The sequence below is a fragment of the Atractosteus spatula genome, chromosome 9 (genome assembly GCF_055471065.1).
Source record: "Atractosteus spatula isolate fAtrSpa1 chromosome 9, fAtrSpa1.hap1, whole genome shotgun sequence".
NCBI lineage: Eukaryota > Metazoa > Chordata > Actinopteri > Semionotiformes > Lepisosteidae > Atractosteus > Atractosteus spatula.
In genome coordinates this window covers 443,087-465,685 of record NC_142714.1, presented here as the reverse complement: position 1 = coordinate 465,685, position 22,599 = coordinate 443,087, and the positions used below count along the sequence as shown (strand labels likewise).

Sequence of the window (22,599 nt, the reverse complement as noted above, 5' to 3'; positions counted from 1 at the left end):
TTGTACATACACACATATAACATACATAAAACACATGTTTTCTCTATTGAACATCTGGACATCAGGGACAAACTTCCTAGTCAGGTGGTTGCAGGTCACAGTCTGGACACTTATAAAGCAATGTGTGACCACAGACAAAATCATTATAACTAAACCAAAATACTTAAATGTTTTAGAAAGAAATAAAATGTTTCTTAATCTATGTTCCAGCATCATTTCACCCATCTGACAGAGGTCTTTGCACAAACATATGACATCAATACAGAGCGTGTGATAAGGTACGTTTAGATTTTTAGAAGGCATTTGTTCAATCATCATAACAGATTAATCTCAATACACAGAGTTAGGCATTCATGGAAATGCATGTGTTTGGATGAAGAACAGATAGGAAACAGAGTGTACAAATTTGAGATGATTCCTCAAATTTGAAGTGATTAGTGGAGTACCATAGACATCTGCATGAGCACCACTGCTCTTCTTGATTTTTGAATGATCAAGATTGTGTTGTGCTTAGGAAAATAGGCAAGTCTGTAGATTAAACAAAACTATAAGGATTAGCACACTGTAGAAGCAAAAACAAAATTCAGAAACAAAATGGTAAATACTTGGCAGGTGACATTTAATGTAAACAAGTTTGGAGTGTTACATGAAGGTAGAAGAAACATAAATTATAAGTATAAGATGGGAAACACTGAGCATGAAGAAAGTTCCTATGATAAAGACTTTTTGTTCATTGTGGTATATCGCTTTCATCTTCAAGACATTGTGGTGAACAATAAAAAGGCAAATCATAGAATAGATATAAGAAACTTGTACAGTAGATTATGTCTAAGATTAATGTTATGTCCAAGTGAAATATTTTGTACCACTTTGTTTGCTACATTACAAAAGAGATCAGTCACTCATATCATCACTGAAATCAGTCCAGAGAAGAGCAGCAAGATACATTCCAGGCTTAAAGGAATGTCCTACTATGGTAGTTTGACTGAAACGTTTTGCTATTGGACAAAGAAGAGTATTTCAGATACTCAAAATCTTTAAAGGTTTTGTCAAAGGCAGCCCACATAGATTTCAACACTGAAGAACCATGCTCCAAAGAACACAAGAATGAACTACAGGAAATGCATTTTAAGAACAGAGGCACAATTTAATGTAAATTGCTATGGGTATGTAGTACATGCTAACGAGCCATGTTGATGAAATTCTTACCCTAGCATCTTTTAAAAAACATCTGGAGGCTGGATGAGATCCCTGTATCCAATGCAAAGTTTCACATGTACCATTTCATGTTATTATGAATTTAACATTCTGGAATACAGGAATGTTTTATTGGAAACCAACTGTAACCCAGAGAGCACATTTGAAGATTGGTTTGTCCAGTTTTTTTACTTTGTATTATAATACTAATTTGCATTATATACATAACCTTCATGGTATTTACAGCTTCAGAACCACTTTCTCTTACCCCAACTAACAATGCTGTTTGTGGAAAGTATCATTTTCATGGAAAACTTTACATTTAGGACTTTAATATTTATTTTAAAGTTATTTTTTCCTATCCATGCATTTAAATGTGTTTCACAGGGTCTATAAATGTATACATAAGCACAATTCTAAACTCTTAGGTTTACAGGTGGGAAAATTATGTGAAAATATGTTGAGGCATGTTCCAATTCATTCTGATACTCAAAGTTTTACTTTCAAGATACCAGCTGTTTTCAAAAGCAACTTTATATGATTATAATGCCATTACAATTTTTTATATTTTTACCCCAAATCTCAACTCAGCCTGAATGTTAGAGGACTGCTAGATCTTATACAGATCTTTGAAAGACATACGTGGTGTTCATCAGATCTGTAATAGTATAGCACAAATAAAAAATACATATTGACCACTGGAACAAGAGTTGTGTGTGGTTGCAAATAAAAATGTTTCTACAAATGGATAATTTATAACATAGTAAAAACCAATTATTAATGATAACTTGGTTTATCAAATTTAACAGCCAGCTAGAATGTGTGTATCCAAACAGAAATAACATGGGATCCCTATTAACGGTTTATTTATTTTAATGACTTTTCCATAAGTTTAGTAAAGAAGCATGTTATAAATTTACCTATAGCACTTTTTTCCTAAACTAGTTCGAGATTATCTAGATAATGATACAATACACTATATAGTAATATCTACTACTAGATTAAAAGAAAAAAAAATCACATAAACATCCATTAACAATTCTGTTGTACTGTACTGTAGATGGTCACAAGGATGTGAATGTTTGACAAGTATCCATAGCTTTCTAAACCACTTTTTATTTCCCCTCTAACTACATACGTTTGTGGCAATGGGAAGATTAATTAAAAAATAAAGTAAAAAATTGATTGTTTAATGATTATGTATTATAAGGCTTGATCCAAGGCTATATCAACCTATCGCCTAGAGGCTGCAAGACTAAACTGTTTCTAGAAGTACACGTTGTGTTATCTATTAAGTTATTTAAACTCTGCAAGTGTTAAACTCATCACACAAGAGATGAAGTATTAAGCATGAATTATACCTGAAAACAGAAGAGTGCACTCCATGAAATTAATATACCCTTCCCATACTTTTTTATGCATAAACACACAATTGTTGTTTTCACATGTGTTTTAAAATCAGTCTCAGAAACAGGTAAGAACCCATCTCCAAATTAAAATTAGATGTCTTGGTGTGTCTGACAGTCAAAAGCTAAACAAATTATAGCCTATCCAATTCAAACTTAGCCATACAGCTTCTTTTCACCTTTTAAAAAGTCCCTTTTTTCATTTTTTTAAAGAAAGTGTAAAACAAATTGAGCAAGGAACATTGTATCTATATCTGTGTAACATCACTGATTATTTGTTTTCCAGAACTGTTTCATTTTAATAGGATAAAACACATTGAAATACCTTTAAACATACAAACACACTTTTTTTTAAATATATGGCTTATCTCTTACATACTACTGTTTAAGGAAGGAATCCCTTTTACGTTTAAAGAAGCCTATCCACAATCTGCCAAACGCAATTTTTCAGTGTGAATGCAGCATGTTTCAGACAAGCATATTCAAACACAACAGTAGGACAAAAAGCCCTGAGATTTTATTCTCATAATCATAAGATTGATAGCTTTTGGATATACTTAATGAGTCAGGTTTCAAAGACCATGCACAATGTTTTTTTGTCCTTTTTCTGTTTTAGTTTTGTTATAAGTTCCTAGAATTCATACTGCTTTAATCAATGTAATGGAAGTTTCCAATAGATGTCTTTGTCGTCTTTCAGCACAAATTCAAATAATTTCAAAATCTTCGGATATTTATTATCATCTATTGTTCGTAAAATTGTTTATCCAGGTTTTTTCTGTCTTCCTGTACAAATCCACAATTAAACAGTGATTAATTCAAGGGTCAGGATTTTGATAGTAAAGCAGGCATGCTTATAGGAATCATAAGTCTTAACACACGTCATATGGTCTTGCTACTCTATGTTGCCAAGATGCATGGCTGGCATAGCTATGCTCTTTAAATTTCTTCTTCTAAACATTTATTGTGACAGCTATTAAATAATAAAATATTTTGGCAGCTACTATCTGTCATAGCTTTGATGTCAAGTTAAACAACTCATTTTTGGCAATTTAAACTTAAGTCATTAGGGCACAGTGAACAATTATTTAGTATGCTGTAGACTAATGTCAACCCCAAGTCTACGTATGAAGGATAAGGCACATTTTGAGATGTTAAAAAACCTTTTCTGCATCATCCCCTCTAAGGGCTTGTCTGTTGGTCCTTTTCCTCAAGTAATTGTTTGCTCTCTTTTTCTTTGGTTTGAATAGGTATACTTCCATTTTCCAGCTTGGGGCTTTCTGGGTACTCGGGTAAATTTGATAGACTTGTGTTGCACTCATTTTCCCCTTCTTCTTCTTTCTTCTCTGCATCCATCGGGTTGCAACCAAAGGTGTCATAGATTTTCCGAATATCTTCTGGAATGTTCTTCTTCAGATCCTTGTTTTTGTTTCTTTTAGCCAGTTTTGTCACAGAGCCAAACCTGTTGAACAGATTGTCATCTGATGAAGTTTGCTCATGCTTGTCGTACTGCTCTGCCTTGAGGCGCAGGTTGTTCAGTTTGGAATCAATGCTCTCTTGCGAGGATGTTTTGAAGCGGTTAGTGTCCAAACTTGCAAACATGGCTCTCTTCTCTGGAGACAGCATGTCAAGGGAATGGGCTCTTTGCTCCAAGCCCAGTCTCCTGCGTTCCATGCTTCGAATAGTTGCAGCTCTCTGAAGCTTGTCGTGTATCTCAACACTCAGTCGTCTTCGGGTTTCCCTGAACTCAGCTCTCACATTGGCCTTCCACTCAGCTGCATGAGCTTTTATTTCTTCAACCTGTCAAAAACACAAGACAAAAGCATTTACATCAAGATCTATCAAAAATGAGTTTATGTTCCTAAATTTTCTGAAAGGACATACAGTAAGATGCAACCCAGTTTAGCTAGATGGTGATGTTGTATGTCCAGAATTTAGATATGACAGTAATATTATATAATGGTCCTTGAGCTACTTTTGTAATGTGTTTATGTAATGTAGCAAGCCAAAATCCAAGACAGAGATGGAGTCAATTCTTATTGTTGACCTTATCACTCATTTCCTGTTTTTTCTTCCTCTTCTTCTTATTTCTGTTTCACCTATTAAATTACATTTTTATGATATACAGGTAAGGTATGAAATTTCAAGAAATATAGGTATTTAAAAGCTGTAAATTTAAAATTGAAATCAGACATTTCTGTAGTTTTTTTTTAGAGATTCAGGCTTTCTATTTGATCCTGCTTTAGTGGAATTCAAATTACTTTGAAAAAAACTACTTGCATGTCTCAGTTTTTTTATTTTTCATCCCTATCATTGAGAAAGTGAAAAACAGAAAGAGATGGTCTGTCGTGTAGATAAGTGAAAAGATTTCATTTACCATTGGAAAAATGTTAGATTTATTAATATTTATTCCCATAATCCATCACAAATGCATTCCCTTGAAAAAAGACACCATAGCCCTTTAAAGTCTGTAACAATCTTGTATAACCATATACTGTATATATATATACTGTATACTGTACATACCTGTTTTTCAGGTCTGAGTTAGGTGTTACACTAATGAGCTACAATTACAGCTATAATAAGGACTGCAGACTTTAACTTGATATATGCAAGTGGCATTAGAAGTACAGTATATTTAGATGGTTCTAACTCTCAGAATTTTGAAAATGCAAGGAGCTCAGTTTTAAGTAATAATATTAATAAATTATTAATAATTTCCATAGTGTAAAGACAAATATGTGTAATAACTATGTGTAATAGTACTATTAGTAAAGATAAAGTTTACTCCATAAGCATTTGTTACTTAGCTCACTCCTACCTCTTCTTTAGTCTTCTTGGATATGACTCTCAGCCAGTCCCCAATCATGCTCAACACAGCTGCAAAGTAGGCAAGACCCACAAGAATCCAAAACCAAACCAGTGGCTTGTACCAGTCCTTATATGGAATTGTTCGGTTACCACCTGGGAACATGGTGTGAATAATACATTAAATAGTAAAAAGCACTTCTAAAACTGTAATGTCAGGACTGATGTAACGTTACCATATGCAACACAAACTGTTTCAATTTCAATTTAGTTACTATTCACTATAGTTACTACAATCTCTCTGCTGATCCAACTCAGTTTGTCGATCCTTGAATTCATAGATACTGTAATTAGGAATAGAAATTATACTATTAGAAATAGTAGAAATATAGAAATTATGTTTGACATACAGCTTTAGCTCTGAATATTACCTTCAGTACCATACAAAAATATAGGATGTCAGCTATTCAGTGCTTTATGAAAGTATTTAACCTCTTACCAAAATGTTCAAATTTTTTTAATTATAAATGATTCATATGCATCTGTGTTAAAGTGAAGATTTTTACTCATAACTTAAAAGCTGTGTGACTGGGATATTACTGACTTGTGGACATTTTCTCCCATCTCTCTCAAAGCTGTCATTGGCCTCACATTTGCATCTCAGACCTGTTTTCTCCTTTCCAGACTAATCCTGTTGATAGGCAGTGTCTAGATAGTATATTGCACCTTCCAGTTCTTAATGATGAACTTCACTAGCTCAAAGAGACATTCTGTTTCTTTAAAAGCTCATAATCTTCTCCTGATCTGTGTCTTTCTATAAGCTGTGTCTTTGAGTAGTTTTGAAAGAGAATCACTGTTCTTGTACAGAAAGATGCAAATCAGTTAATCTGTGACTTGTCAGCGTTATTTTTTTGCACCTGAACTAGTTTAGGTTTGCCAAAGCAAAGAGCAAGAATACTTATGGAAAACGATCTATTGATTTTTCTTTACAATGTTTGCAAAAATTTAACTTCTTTCTCCCTTTAAAATGTTCAATGAGTATTCAAATTTATAATAAACATTGTGTTAAAAAAATAATATTAGTGTGTTATGTCAATTTTAATTAAGGAATGTAGGACATCATTAGAAGGATATGAATACTTTTACAAGGCACTCTTAAGTATCTGTTTCTAAACTCAGTGAATTCAAATAAGTTACTGCTGTTTCAATATATCTATTGCACCTCTAAAGTGTTTCTTAACAGCCTATAGTGCATGTATAAATGTCTTTGTGATTTATTGATGTGATTGACTGTCACATTAGTCTATTTAGTAACATTCCATCCAAACTAGATGACACTAACACGTAGTTGGAAAATTTAAAGAGTACAGAAAACTGTTCTCAAACCATTCAATGATTTACTTACCTGCCACATAATCCCCAATTCCTACAGTTGTCAGGGTGATTACTACAAAATAGATAGCCTCTAATGCTGTCCATTTCTCAATGTGTTTGAAAATCACAGCTGGAATAGTGACAAATACTATGCAGCCTGCCAGGATGAACAGGATTGTGGAAATCACTCGTATTTTGGTTTGACTTATCTGCTTGTGCTGAAAACAGAGGAAAAGCAGTGTCAGTAATGGTCAGTAACAGGAAAAACAAACCACATTTTCAGTTTTGTCTCCATTTCGTCGTATACTCAGGATGAAGCTGTGGTTTCAGAACAATAGAAGGAAATGTACAGTATGTAGTCTTGACATATTTTACAAAGCTGAAAGGTTAGCTAAGGAACAGGTGAACATGCTCAGAGCTGAGTTTTCAACAGTATGTTTTCTAAAGAACACAACACTATAGCCGTGGCTTTCCTCCTTTATTTAAACTTCAACATATACCTCTTGTCCATGTTAGCGTCCTCCTCCATAGTTTACAATATTGAAAATGTGCTGAGAGATTCAACCAAGAGGCTTTTTCTTAAAAATGTAATTTTGACCATTATTAGAGGTTTTATTACTAGGGTAAATGCTCTACATATCTTGATAAATCTGAAAGCTAAACAGTCTGATTGGAATTTATTCTTTTTTAGGTTTACTTTTCTTCTGTCAAATATTCTGACTTTAATAGAAACTGTAAAATAATGTACTTCTTTATGGTTAAAAATGCATATTAAAACTATCAGGTGAGGTGGTAATAAACATTTATTTCTTTTTAGAATGCCACTTTATGTGTTTAATGACATCTCATATATTTCAAATGTATTCAATCTATGTACTGTATATACAGTAGCTGTATGTAATTACCACATACAAGAAAATAAAGTCATAACTTTAAAATAACTTTAACTTACCCTTAATACCTTTTCTACTTTTGCTATGCTTTTCACAAATATTGTTCCAAGCTGGTCTCCTATTCCAGCCAAAAGAAACCCAAACAGAGGTATTCCAAACAAGGCATATAAAATGCAGAATATTTTGCCTCCTTCGGTACTTGGAGCAATGTTTCCATATCCTTGTGTAGAAAGAGAATCAAATTGATTAAAATTGATTAAGAAAAGAAACAAGCATTTCAGCTTCAGAGCTGAATTTGCTCCTAAATTGACTAAAGAAAATAAGATACCAAAAATATAGATTAAATAAGAATAAAAAAATAAAATTAATGTTTTTAGTTAAATATAAAGAATTCAAGTGGATTCTATTTTGTGAGAAAAAAATCTTATTTTGCTTGAGACAAATGGTGTGCTCCTGATAATCTGTACTGTCAGAAAGAGAAGAAAATTGAAGCACAATAAGGAATAGACAATAGACAATAGAAAAAATCTCTCTTTAGATGATTATAATATGTATTGCACTGAACAAGCTCATCCATGGACCTAACAGTGTAAAGTGTCCACTTGTATACTGCAGTAGCTTCATATTGTAGTATTAATTTGGGCACAGTTCTACCTATATGACTACTTACATCAACAATAAAATAAATGAACTTTTTAATTGATGCTTGGGAGGATTAACAACAACATAATTTCCCATCATCTTTGCTTCTCTAATTTGTAACCAACAGAATTTAGTTTTTTAAGAGTACCTATTGTGGTTATCACTGTCCCTGCAAAGAAAAAGGCACTCCCAAGATCCCAGTAGCTTGAATTGTTAGATGTTTCTCCAATAGGACTAACTCCTGCACTGACAGCGTCAATGGCATGCTGAAAAAGAAGAAAAATAAAAAATTAGTTTACCAATACTCAATCAAATCCTAACACATCCAGAACAGAACAATCTTTGTTTCTCATGTTAATTTGAAAAAATTCCTATTAATCTTAATCACTCTTGATAAGATAATGATGTGATTATAATACGGCAGTGTACATGTTCCTTAGGATTGGGAAGTGAATTCCAATAAGTAAACATATCTGGCATAAAATATGTTTTAAGATCACTTTATTGGCCTATACAGTTTCTTGTATTAGGAATTTGTCTTTTTGCATACCCCAACTTGCTCTCCATGAGACACACAGAGAGGGAGAGAACCTTGGGGTCAGAGTGCAGGGTCAGCCATTTATACAGCTCCCCTGGAGCAGCTGGGGTTAAGGACCTTGCTCAGGGGCCCAATGGAGTAGGATTCTTCCACCAGCCACAGGATACGAATTGGCAACCTTCCAGCCACAGGCGCAGATTAATTCTTAATTAATTCCCTGACCAAGAATTAAACCCAGGATGCGACTGTGAGAGCGCCGAATCCTAACCCTAACATTGCTAAATGTTTTATAATAATGAACAAGGACTTCAGCGGATTTAAAACAAAACAATATTGACCTTCTGTAAGGCTTTACAGGGCTCTGGTGCTCTTTTCACTACTCAAAGTCCATTTATAGATTCTCCTGTTTTATTACTCACTCTGTACTACAGCATCTAACCTTCTAATGTCTAAACAATGGCTATTTTGAAATCAAAGCTTTTTGTCTATGTAATACTGATAATTTTGTAAATCCACAAAGCTGTTTTAAATAAGTAGAATATATTATGTTAGACCCAACACATAACATACTATTATGTGTTGGGTCTAACCAACAGATGTGGAAGTTGGTTATTTTTTGTCCCTAATCTTGATGAACGTGTCTGGCTGTTGAGGAGAGTGTGTCTGTTAAGGTGTTTTTGGATACCATTTTATTGTATAAGTTACATCATCTTCAGACCAAATAGCATGAGTATTGATAAGCATTACTGAACCTCTTCAGCCTTTACAGATACCCGTTCCTCACATAACAGTAACAACTGTATTGTGTGATGCTTCATTATGACAAAAAAACTTTTGTTTACTGAAATATTAAACTTGATTTTTGTAACATATATGATTAAACTACTTACTTTAAATCTATTCTGTAAATAGTTTTTTTCTACGAGCTGCAGGCATACAAAAGGATATGCTGCTGAATGTCCCATTCAAGTAAGAAACTTAAGATCAAGCAGCAGGATTTCCTGTGAACAGATGGACATTCTGTGTGTGGATAACAGTGGATGATACTGCCAGATCCTGGTGTATATTTCAGGTTTCAAAGTTATGTGATTATGTTAATGTATTATGAGGAAATAGAGGGAAATCAAAGCGTAGTCAAGCAGTATAAACTGTAACACGGGGTTTACCACATTTGACAAGCAACATTGAAATTAACCATTAACAAATTGCATTAACCATGCAAATATCTTTTGAAAATGGTATGAGACGATTCAGTCCATTTAGGTCCTTTGGTTGAAAATACATACAGTAATTGATCTGAAGACCTCAAACATTTCTTCAAAGAAGCCATAGTTTCAACATTGAAAACATAATTGGGTACCTTATTGCAAAATCCCATTAAGTGCCTCCTGTTTTCAGTTTTAAAAGTACTTTAGTTACTAAACTTTGTCAAAGCTTTTTCTCAATGCAACATTTTGAATACTGGAATCTAGTTTCCTTTCAGTTATCTTTGCCTGTCAGAGTAGGAAATTATTTTGAATGCTGGTATTTACCTGATTGCTTTTCTTTAAACCGATTCCAGAGCAGCAATAGTTTTTTATAGCATATTCACTACCTTGCCCTGTATTCAGCATTATAAATGGGGTACATTGTACACTTTTAACTTTACACCTCTTGATTAAAAATCTACACTATTAATCAATAGCTAAATGTTAAAAGAGTGTGACAAAAAAAATTTTGACACTCAATCTGATATATCCTTGCTAAATCTTACAGCTGAGAAATGTTTGCTTTCACTAATTCGTGTTAAACAGAGTAACTTTTATTAGTCTAAGAATAATAATAAAAATACATTTTAAAATGTAATTCATTCATGATAATTCATGAATTTACTCATTTATTACTCATAAGTTTTATTAAGTGTAGCACTGACTCATTGCTAGAAAGCCCAGATAAATAGGAAATAAATAGGCGAGTCTGACATGATTACAGTGTGAAGACAGTAATTAGGGGATATTAGGGGATTCCTTCCTTCTGTGTGTGTCCAAGGCTCATGTAAGATTGCATATTACACAACTGAAAGACCCTGTGTAATGTTTACAAGACATTCTGAGTTAAACAAATTTCATACATTTGAACTATTTCTGGATTCTGGTTGTATAGACGATTTAAATGTAAATAAAATACCCTTATTAAGAATGAAACTTATGATATATAGGTAAATGTATTACTTTTAAGTCATATCTCCATTTTACAAATTGGTGATCCCTGGAAATGAAAGAACACTTATAGCCATACAGCATTGTACAATACTTGTTTACTGAAGTCCTATGCTTTACAGGAGGTTCAGCCTGTGTGTCCCAATGCTGCATTGTTCTTAGGCCTGGGGTGAGAGCTTAGAGATTGAGGATTCTCTCCTTGCTCTCTAGTGGTTCTCTCACAGTCATGCATCCTTATAGCAGTGTGTTGCTGGGTGAGGAGCCTTGTTGAGGACAGATGAACCACATCAGTGTGTATCAGTATACCTCTTAGCACTTCAACCACATCACTTTCCTGATAGGAAAGCATTAACACTCAACCCTGCAATGAATAATTGATTTCTCTATGAGCATTCTGGAATCACAATAAAGATTTGATTTCAGTATTCAGAAAGCTTTATTGTGAAAACTGAAGGGGTTTTGTTACACCTAGACTTTGTGGTTTGCTGTTTATTCTTCAAAAAAGTAATGTAACAAAAACATTATCAGTTTTCATTAAAAAATAGCCGTGAACAGAAAAGTATTATGCTACAATTCCTTGAACTCTAAAATGCCCAGTTTTTTCACTCATCCTTCTTCTGTTACACAGAACTCTTGCTTTATAAAGCTGTCCCAGGAGACTGATTTTGCGGTGTAAAAAATCAGGTGGATGTGTCATTCATTGAGACAAAAAAATGTGTTTCAAAGCCTAGCTGTGTTGTGGGGCCTCTTAAAAATCTTAGTTGAGTCTTCAGGTTCTATAAACAAGAATTATTCAATCAAAGGTACATCTTTTTTATTAATAAACAAGGGATCTTTGTTTTCCAAGGTTGTAAGTACATTCTGCAATACTGCCTCACTAGCTGGTTCTTTGTAGCCCTAGACCACATCCAGCTTAGGTATAAAATGAACCACAAAAGATGACATCACTCCTATTGACACAGCCCTTTTCAGGAAAATAAAGTGTTTTCGGAATCTTATATTCTTTCAAATTCATATGTAGAGTTACAGTATTTGTCACCTGTTGTCTAATATTCACATTGACACGTTATTTTCAAAAAGAAGCCTGGTGCATGAATTATACATTGAACTTATATTAATTGTATTAGAGCTTTTAATTAATTATCATTACATAATGATAATTATCACTACATAAATCAGTTATTGTTGTTGATATAAAATGTAACCTTTATGTATGATGTTCTAAATATTTAAAAAATTATGGAATACATAAAAAACATCTACTGTAACAATTGTTTTGTATAAAGTGATAAAAAACAACAAATATTCTGCAAAGAGAATCACTGTTTTCCAAGAATAAATCTCCAATATATAATTTTCCATTTTTTCTCATTTCCATTTCCATATCAAATCATTATTGTGCATTGTCCAGTCCAGATAAAATTAATACAGTGATATTCTAAATTGTTGCTACAAAGGAATAATTATTGAATTCACACACATAACACATCCACTTTTTCTAAAACAATAATCTTGATACCAATTGATCTTGATCCAAAAATTGATATATTCACAGACTGAACATCAAAAGAAATTTTCCACACTATATATACAGTATATTGTTTTTTTTAAAATAAATATACTACTTTTTTGGTGCCATTTTCATCAATTTATTAATTCAACCTAATCATGATAAACTTCAATAACTGACTGGTGCATACGTGGTTAATCACCAGATTAGTGAAAGGGTTGCCTAGACATAGATGATGAGCTCATTTAACCTGTTAGAGACTGTGCCAATAGTAATTAAAATCTGAAAGAAAAGGACAGAGAAGAGTCCTTATGTGCCACTTATCAAGAGAACAATGCCTTCACGCCATCTGTATGTTGAAGGCTGGACTACCAAATGTTCTATAGTAATGAATTAAGATTTTGTGTTGACTACCCAGATGGACATCAGTAAGTGAGGCACAAACTTGCAGAACGAAACATAATTGTTGCATACCAAAGACCAATTGATGGAGAGGTCCAAGTGTGATGCTCTGGACAGAAGTATCTTGTTCACATAGAACTCCACATTTAGCGATTGATGGTCTGCATGGCACTACTCTGATCAAGCCTTAGGACCTCCCTTCCTGCCCTTGCTGTAGGTTCATCCTAATGTGACAGTATTTCAACAGGACAACATATGCTCACATGCAGCCTGTGTCACTGTCACACCTGGGTTGGTGGCAGCTCACAATTTTCTAAACCACAACATTCACATGCCTTGATACTTCACTAGGAAGGTGGAATAAAACAGCATAACTATTTACCAAGTCTAGCTTGTTTCATCACTGTCTGGGATCGTACTGTACATACAGTACATACTGCAGCAGAACACCAGCTCAATGTGCGGCAGATTCCTCAGTTCACATAACACCGTGTTGCTGGATTGCCAGTCTGTTACCCATCTAGCTTCACACGCTGATAAGCTGATAGCAGATGGTAACACACAGAATGCCAGCCCGCTTAAAGCAGCAGTGCCCCTGTCTCATGTTCAGTTACACAGAAATAGAATAATAATCCATATTATTCTTTCACATTTACAATATGTACAGTTTCAAGTTTCCATTTTGTACTCTAGAAATCATGTTAAATATCAAATGATCATTACACTGAATATATTTGCTGGAAACTTAAAAATGGACAGGTAATGAAACTTGTCCAATAGTCTGTTATTATGTGAACAAAACATACTACTTGTTTCTGAACTTCAAGGCTTGTTGAAAGAGTGCACACAGCAGCATAAAAACCGTCCAAAAGCTTAAGTGAACTATTTTTTCTTGTGATTATGAAAGTTTCAGATTTGCTCATGTCTCTAACGAACTGAGGCTGTGCTGTCCATTGCAGCATGTTTTTCAAGATACTCTTGCTTTAGTGGCACAGCCAATCTGAACACCTAAGGAAGTTTTATTGACGGGTCAAGAACAAGGTTTCTTTTTAAATCACTTACAAAGCATCCATGGCATTGGCAATTGTGGAAATAATTTCAAAATTATCAAAAGACATTTATGAATTAAAGGATACCCAGATGTACACTCAGAACCTAGACTGATCTAATGCACAACAAATATTGAGGAATTATTTCCTTGAAACACCAAAAAAAGAATAAAACTTCAGTTAAATAAAATACACAGGATACCTATTTATGTTTCAGTAACCATATACTGTTCATAGACTTCCTATTAAATGTTACAGAAAAATGTACTGTAGCAGTTTAAATGCTGTGCCAACATTCATCACTAAACATTTCATAATTTAAAAAAAGGGAAATAATGGAATATTCAGAAAGTCTCATTTATTTAGCTTCAATTTTAGAAATGACAGTGGAATACACTATAACATTACCAATGTCTCCCTCTTCTCCCGACACTTTGTTCTATTGTTTAGCTATGATACCTGTACTAATATGTAACTATATACTGTCAGAGGGTGTAGTACAGTACGTTCAGACCTTACAAAGATTCAAGCTCACTACATGAGAAACTGATCTCAAGGAAAAGCTGTGGTTTTTTATTGATACAGGAATCCATTATTTCATTATACTGCTGTTCAGTATGTCACTGTACATTAAAACTATATGAAAGATCATTATGTATTAAAAGTAGAGAAATAGCAATATGTGTTAAACAGCCTGAAGAAAGCAACATAAGAACTTAATCTGAAAACAAAGACTGCTCTTGCACAAGGAATGTAGCCTACAATTCAGCTGTGTATGAACCAGACTACAAGCCATGATGAGTCCTGATGCACCATGATGACACATCTGCCATGATGAGACATATGGATAGCAGGACATTCTCATCCTGCCACATGACCAATCAAGAGAACCACAGCATTCATACTAATTCACTCCTAAGCAGCTAAAATTGACAACAGCACTTTGTTAACTTTTACTTTACCTGTATAAGCTTGTCCAGTTGCTCACGTGTGACACAGCTATGATTTTGGAGGAATTCTGATTTCTCCAGTATAATCGTATTCTTCTGGCTACTTTCAAAGGGCTGTTCCAGAGCACTGAACACCAGACCTCCAATTACCAGGTATACCACCACCACCACAAAAATGGCCAGCACTGTTTTCCACTTCATTACTGTCTGGAGGTAGGGAGTACTACTGTCAATACTGGCAACTACTGTAGCCCTAGATGATATGGACAGCCGTGGACGAGGAGAGGGACCGTTGGGCTTCACATCACTTGCAGAGGAGCTGGACTGAACTGCCGCTGCAGAAAAAATAAATAGCCATAGATAATAAATAAAACCATTCCAAATGGTAAATATCATCAAGTCTACATTAAAATATGTTTTAAGATCCTATACTACAAGTTAATACACAAAATGTCAATACAATGTGACTGAGTAAAGATGATAATATTAAAATCTTGTAATTGTTTAGGTATTGCTGAATAAAGCAATTCATTTTATACTAGTTTCTGACAGTTTGCGTTAAGAGCTTTTCCATATTTCTTTAAGTCCCATTTATAATATTGGAAAGCATTAAAGAAATATTTTTTAAATCCACATATTCTGATTTAGTAAACAGGGGAAATGCAGCAATCAATAATAAAAAATAAAATGCTAATAAATTGTAGGAGACACAAAAATCAATGGGTACAGATGGAAAGAGTGACTAATAAGGTTAAAGTCATATGCAATGGAACAAAAGCAAGTGCACAAACAGTGGATCTAAGAAATTTAAGATTTTGTGTATAAAGTTATCGTTTAAATAGATTTTGAGATACTTTTGTAAACTACTGTATGTACTGCTGTAGAAGACAGCAAATTAAGGAATTGCTAAAAGAAAATAAAGCCCAGTGTATTGAAAGCCTTTTAAAGAAAGACAACTTAAAAGCAGAAAAGTTAAGTAAGAGAACAATGTATTATGCCTTTTTGGGCTTTTCTAGACCATAAATTTGTACCACTCCTAGATGTAAGAGAAAAACAACAAATTATGTGTCATCCATATTTAAGTAATCATTAAATAACTGCTGTTTGCTGTTTAAAAAAACTTTAAATAAAAACCAACCACTTTATTTCCTAATTAGCAATACAAACCTGTACTGTTTGGTAAGTTTAATTCATTCCAGAACACAGTTTTATGATGAGAAGTGAAATGAAATATCAAGCAGCAACAGATGGTGTATTTAAGTGCAAAGTTGATGGTATCCCTGAGTGACATCACTCTCCAGAAACCGCACACAGCATTATAGCCCTTCCACGCCCCAAAGAAACTCTCTTTCACTTTAGAAATTATTTAAATATGTAATGATAGCAATATAATCAGTCTAATTATTTTATTAAATGTGTAATTAACTTTTCTTTTAAGATATTTTATTGTTGCTTACTCAAACCCTACACTTCATTAAAAGTACAGCTCGCTATAAAAGTATTTTGGTAAAAGATATTACAGTTCTTAGGTAATTAAATACTGTAAATAGGACAAAAAATAACTGAGCACTCAGGTGCAATTAAAACAGAAAAACATTGGAAATTGCATTTAGGACTTATAGCTTAAAAGTTGATGATAAAGTATACAGTACATTTGAATAAGTAGCATAAATATTGTATCTTAAGTAATAGAATGTTGCTCATATTTAAACAACATAAGACCCTAGAGCTGTATTCCTGTACCTTCAAAATAAAGTAGCAGAATCAGGTAAAGGTCAGGTGACAGGGCATTGAATTGTCAGAAACTGCTGAATGAGTTCACAATCAAAGACATCTGAAGGAGACCATAGAATTACTGAGACACTCACACCAGCAGCAACACACAAAATAGCTTATTTTCCTCCTACTCTGAGATGGAATTACTGCTTTACAGCTGACATGGATGGGCAGACAATGAAATGAGAATTGTTACTTTGAATCATTTATTTTCTAATGGGCTATGTAATTACTTCAAGGCATCATTGAATCTGAAGGGCAAACCAAGGATCTGACAACATACAAGCATTTGAAAAAAAATGTTCATTTTAAAAAGAAGAAACATGTTTTATATGTTCAGCCTTCTTCAGTGTACTTGTTCCTCTGCAGCCAATGCATGCTGCTCCAGCATAGACTGTTACTCATTATGTATTGCACAATACCTACTTTTATTTGCAAAAGTCAAAAACAAGCAAACATAAAGGCAAGCCTACACTTTGATACTGTTCGTAGGTAATTCAATAAATTTCCCAGCCTCTTTCATGTCCACTATTTTTTTGCTGCCTTTCTTCTTTCAAAGGCCTGCTTGAACAAATGTTATTAGTTTGTTGTTCATAGCAGATTTCAATGGTATTCCTCATGGATCCATGTATATTCTAATATGTTTAATGCATATCACATTTACTTTATGATTTAAATATTTTAGAAGACAAAGGACACTCAAAAGTCAATTTTTGATATTAGAATAATACAAACATTGATGGCTGCACAACATGCTGCTAGAATCCTCTAAGACTGCTCTATCATCAAGATGCTATCAGAAAGACAATACATGGGAAAGGCTTGACCTAGTGTATGTTAAGAACATTGAGCAAATGAATACAAAGAGTTAAAAATATACCTGTAAGGTCAGGTGATTTTCTGTTTTTTTTTTTGTTAAAAAGATAGTAACAATTTGTTCAGTTAACATTCTGTATATATTATAGTAGCCTATACTGTATATATGGGCTTTATATCAATATACAGTAGATCTACAGTATTTAGGTGGTTCACCTTTGAAGCATTGTGAAATAGAGAGACTTGATATTCATTCCTATAATTCATATTAGTTGCTCTTTAAAGACAGATATTAAACTTAAAACTGTTTCTTCCTATATGAATGAATATATACTGTATGAAACAATGAAGACTACACTGTTTTAACACACATCCTAACCTGTAATGGTGTTTTGTTCTCATATTCCATTCTCATTCATAAGTACCTGTGTTATTATGCATCACTGATAAGGAACATGTTGGGGTGTTTCAATTCATCACTTACAAATATTAAATATAGGACGAGCAAAAGTTCTGTTCACTGAATGTGTAAAAACCTATAAGAAGGAAAATAATCAGTTAATTTTACTGAACGAATTACGTGAGTAGTTGGCTGATATGGCACCCAAATTGTTTTGTATCTACAGTATGAGTGAAAAAATGTTCTGTACTTGGCCAGATCTGCCAGGTCTGCCCTGTGCTCAGGCTACAAAGAGATCAAGTTATGTCATCCTTCGCACTTGTGCGATTCCCGGCTTTCCTCGATCAACATAAGCTACTAATCATTATTAAAGTGTAAAACATTTGCTTACAGATGGAAAAATGAAAATGAGTTCTAACTCCACTAAAATAATTGTAAAATAGCTTACATCTGAGCGCTATTTTTTTTTGAGTGCGCTAGGAAATACCCCTCAATCATTACATTTAACATGTTAGATATATTTTTTGTGAATTTGAAATCGCTTTGCATTATCTCACAAAATGGATTCTAGGAATTATTTAACGATTACCAATGTACTGTATTGTATACATTGTATTGTATGTATTGTAGCAATTATATGTTTATTAGCAACAGTCGAAATTAAATTTAACCTGTTTCATGCGTATAGACAAGAACAGATACCACGACTACGAAATTAACCTTCCCGAGCTGTGTTTGGAAAGGATTTTATACGCATGCAAATACAATAAACCCAATTTACAGTAATTGTAAATCTACCCGGCTAGTCGGTCTCATCTCAGTTCTCTATCTGCACACGCGTGTGTCGCCGTGTTTGTCCTTCCTTTCCCCGGCAGTCTACTCCCAGATATTCCCCCTGAGACCATTGAAGCACACAGACATCTGAGCCCACGGAATACACCCACTTCTAGTCAGGACTTTAAAGGGTTTTAGGAGCGGCTTTGTTTAACTGGACAATTGTAAAAAAAAATACGAAGAGAAAAAAATACCACCTAGTATCATGGTTAGACATACCTCATTTTCATTCAAAGGATATTGGAAGGCATCATGCAGAGCTCAGCTCACTATTAGATACCCAAAATATCCTAATTGAATTTCAAAATGTAATGAATTAAATTAATTGTTTTTGGTTTAATTATTGAATTGTAATTTTGTCTGTTGTGTATAAGGGTGTCCAAGTTGCATTTTCATGTCCGCAATACAATAAACGACAAATACGCAAACAAAAACAAATGGATAAAAAACAGAAAACACCACGCAGCTCAGAATAAATGTCATAATAATGTTAATGTGAAAAAATATTAGTGAACCAACCTTGTTGAGGATCCCAGTTCACTTGCTTTCTTGGATTTTCAATGGGAAATTTCATCTTGATGTTTCGCTTAAAATTCAATTCAATTCAATCTCTTGCCACTGTTTCTTCCAGAAATTAATTTCTAAGATTACTGAGGCTGCGCCCTTTTACCAGATCTTCTATTTTGCACATCGGAAAACGAAAAGAAGGGAAACGGCTATAAAGCATCATTCGTAGTTTCCTTGCTCCCAGTGGTCGAAAGAGCGTGCTGAACCCTCGGGCGAAGCGATCACAATGAGCGCTCTTTGCTCCGGGGATGCGTTAAGAGCACCCATGCACAACTGCTTCTGTGCACTGCACCATATTTCCCACGTCGTTTCTTTCCTTTAACAGTAAACAAGAAAGGTACAGGAACAAAAATCGTTAGAAAGAATAGCAGCAATGTTTAACTTCACGCCAATAGGAAACCATCTATGAAGGCATCACTACACAGCTCTGGCCGCCGCATTACAGCTCTGAGCTAGTCATCTACAGACCCTATCATTACACAGCTGTCTCCAATGCAGCAGCAGTTTTTTTTTATTCCCCTGACTTTTTTGTGTTGGTTTAGGTTAAGTATTTCATAGTGTTGTAGAAAAAACACCAAATTAAAAATCGAAGATAAGAACCAATCCTTCAGGATTCTAAACAAGAGCAATTTTCTTTTTTACACGTCAATGGAATTTCGTTTTGTTTTTGTAAAATATGCTTTAACATCTAGATCCGTATATATATATTCCTCATTATACTCAACACATTCAGTTTGTCCAGACCAACACCTTTGTCTGTGTAATGGGGTGAGGGATGTTGTTTCCAGCACCTCGTTGCTAGGTGGGGCTGAAGTCAGGAAACACGCTCCAGTGACCAGCAGCTGCAGCACACGGCAATCCTGAAACTCCCTGCGGCACAGATCCTCATTTGCAATTCCTTCAGTTACCAACTAACGGCACATCACAGGGATGTAATATTTTGCTTACACTACAGAACCATGCAGATCTCTATTTCATTCTTTACAATCACGTTACCTAGTAAAAATATCGTCAGTATACCTCCCTTTTTTTAGGTAGTACAATTTTCTGTCATTTCCCTGTACAGACCACAAACCTCACACTTACAGCTCTGTAAATGCTTTAGTGTCCTTCCTTTGAGGAGCTAATTCAAGCAGCCTATATTGAATGTGATGACCAGAAAATGATAGAATGGTAGTTTATTGAATCTGGTGAATGCATTGAAAAGAAAACATCAACTGATCTTTTTCAAGAGATTTTGCAAATGTAATTTCTTAATAAGTATTGAGGTTATTCATTTAACAACGAGTCATAAATCACTGAACTGATTTACTTTTCATGGTTTTCCAAATCTAACTCAATTTCCCACTTTATTAAAAGAAAAAGATGTATAATTTCTATATAGGATCAATATTCATGATTAATTTCTGGAAAAGCTTTTGATGCTATTTCAAAGAATAAAGTGACATCAAAAACACATATTCATGTACTGTAGGTAGCTGCGTCAGCATGCATAGGCAAAGGAACAAGTAAAGGTTTATTCCATCTGAAAAGAAAAGAGATGCAACGTTTCGGCTGTGGGGCCTTCTTCGGGTGTGATCTGTTGTCTTCATGTGTCACACGAAACACAGTGTCTCTTTTCTTTTCAGCATGGAATAAACTTTTACTAGTTCCTATGCATGTCTTATACATGTGTTTATGGAATACTATGTAGTATTTCTTTGGACACTGATATGACAACCTTCTTTTAAATAAACTGATTTTTAAATTATGCTTCCTATAATGTGGGCATATGTTTAAGGGCTTAAATAAACACCTTTTTCTTTATAAAATCAAAAATCCAACATGGGTTTGGATTCTCTGTTCACAGGAAGGTTAGGGAGCATGTTGTACATTTATCTAAAAATAGAAAATCTTAAGAGGATGAGAAGGGTACAACCGAGAGGAGCCATTTGGCCCATTTTGGGTCATTTGGTAGTGAGAAGCTTATTGATTCAAGGATCGCATCCAGCTCATTTCTGCAGGAAGGCAAAGTATCATCTTCAATCTTAAGCGGTTTAACCAAACCCATCTACAAAATACAAACAAAACCTGAGTTAATGAATTTCTTGTTTCCTTCACATTTACTAAGATCTAATCATTAAAAATCTCAAAAGCCTAAACCAGACTCATGACTTTAGGAAGATCACTTTATAATCTTTGAGAATTAAAAACACCTAATCTAGGAATCAGGTTATCTTTTTTTTTACTTTGGCATTAGCTACCAGTCTGTAGAATACGATAATGTGTATTTGTGAATCTGTTCCCTGGTTTAATAATTAATATTACCTGTAAGATTTACTTTTGTAGTGTTTTGTTTCAATAGATTGAGGAAAAGAAACCGGATACAAAACAAAGGACAGCTTTTTGAAATTATGGATGTTAGAAGTAGATCCCACAATACTATTCAAGGTTTTACACCTGTAAAAGATGTGTAAGTATCTATAAGATCTGTAATAAACATAGCACCTGGTTTTGCCCACTTTCCAGAACATGATAAATTTTGACTAGATTATTACATTCTTTATGATTTAAATTTATCTCAAAATACTAAACATTTGCTATGTACAGAAATTTCACTTTTTTAAATTAAGGTTTGTTGTAAGTCACCAAGTTATTGGATAAACACATAAAAGCTAATTATGTATAAAATACTAATTATGTATAAAATAGCTTATGCTTCATGGACCAATTATAAAGTTGATGACTCTTTATAGCATGGATAGAGATTCATACAGAAGCACTCATACATCATCTAAAATTATTTTAAAAACAAGAGAGTGAAAGGTGAATGAAAGGTGGTGCAGTGATTAGCCTTGCCGCCTCACAGCACTGGGGTCTTATGGGACTCAGTTCCTGGGGTGCTGTCTGCATGGAACATAAATGTTTTTCTGTATTTGTGTGGGTTTCCTCCCACAGTCCAAAGACATGCTGGTAGGTTAATTGGCATCTAGGAAAAGTGGCCCTAGTGTCAGTGTGTGTATCTCTGTGTTTGTGTCTGTGTCTGCCCTGCAATAGACAGGCATCTCATTCAGGGTGTATCCTGTCCTGTGCCCGTTTGCAGGGATAGGCTCTGGTTCCCCTGTGACCCTGTTTTGGATAAAATGGTTAGACAATGGATGGATGGATTTTTCCAAAATACTGTATAAACATACTTTAAATAGTCATATGCCAAGGGGTTAATACTCAAACAATGTAGAGTAATGTACTGTAATCTAGTCTAA

The 22,599-nt window shown here is 34.1% G+C and overlaps 1 protein-coding gene across 1 annotated transcript; it reads right to left on the bottom strand.

Annotated features, from left to right (window-relative positions):
• Positions 1-3,720: 3,720 nt before the first annotated feature.
• LOC148827902 (potassium channel subfamily K member 10-like) lies at positions 3,721-19,443 on the bottom strand. Its single transcript, XM_088925393.1, has 7 exons — positions 19,310-19,443; positions 14,977-15,299; positions 8,466-8,583; positions 7,735-7,895; positions 6,814-7,000; positions 5,422-5,564; positions 3,721-4,400 (listed from the first exon to the last, which is right to left on the bottom strand). Exons 1-7 carry the CDS (start codon positions 19,362-19,364, stop codon positions 3,783-3,785), a joined length of 1,605 nt encoding a protein of 534 aa, XP_088781519.1. The 5' UTR covers positions 19,365-19,443; the 3' UTR covers positions 3,721-3,782.
• Between the last annotated feature and the right edge of the window lie 3,156 nt (positions 19,444-22,599).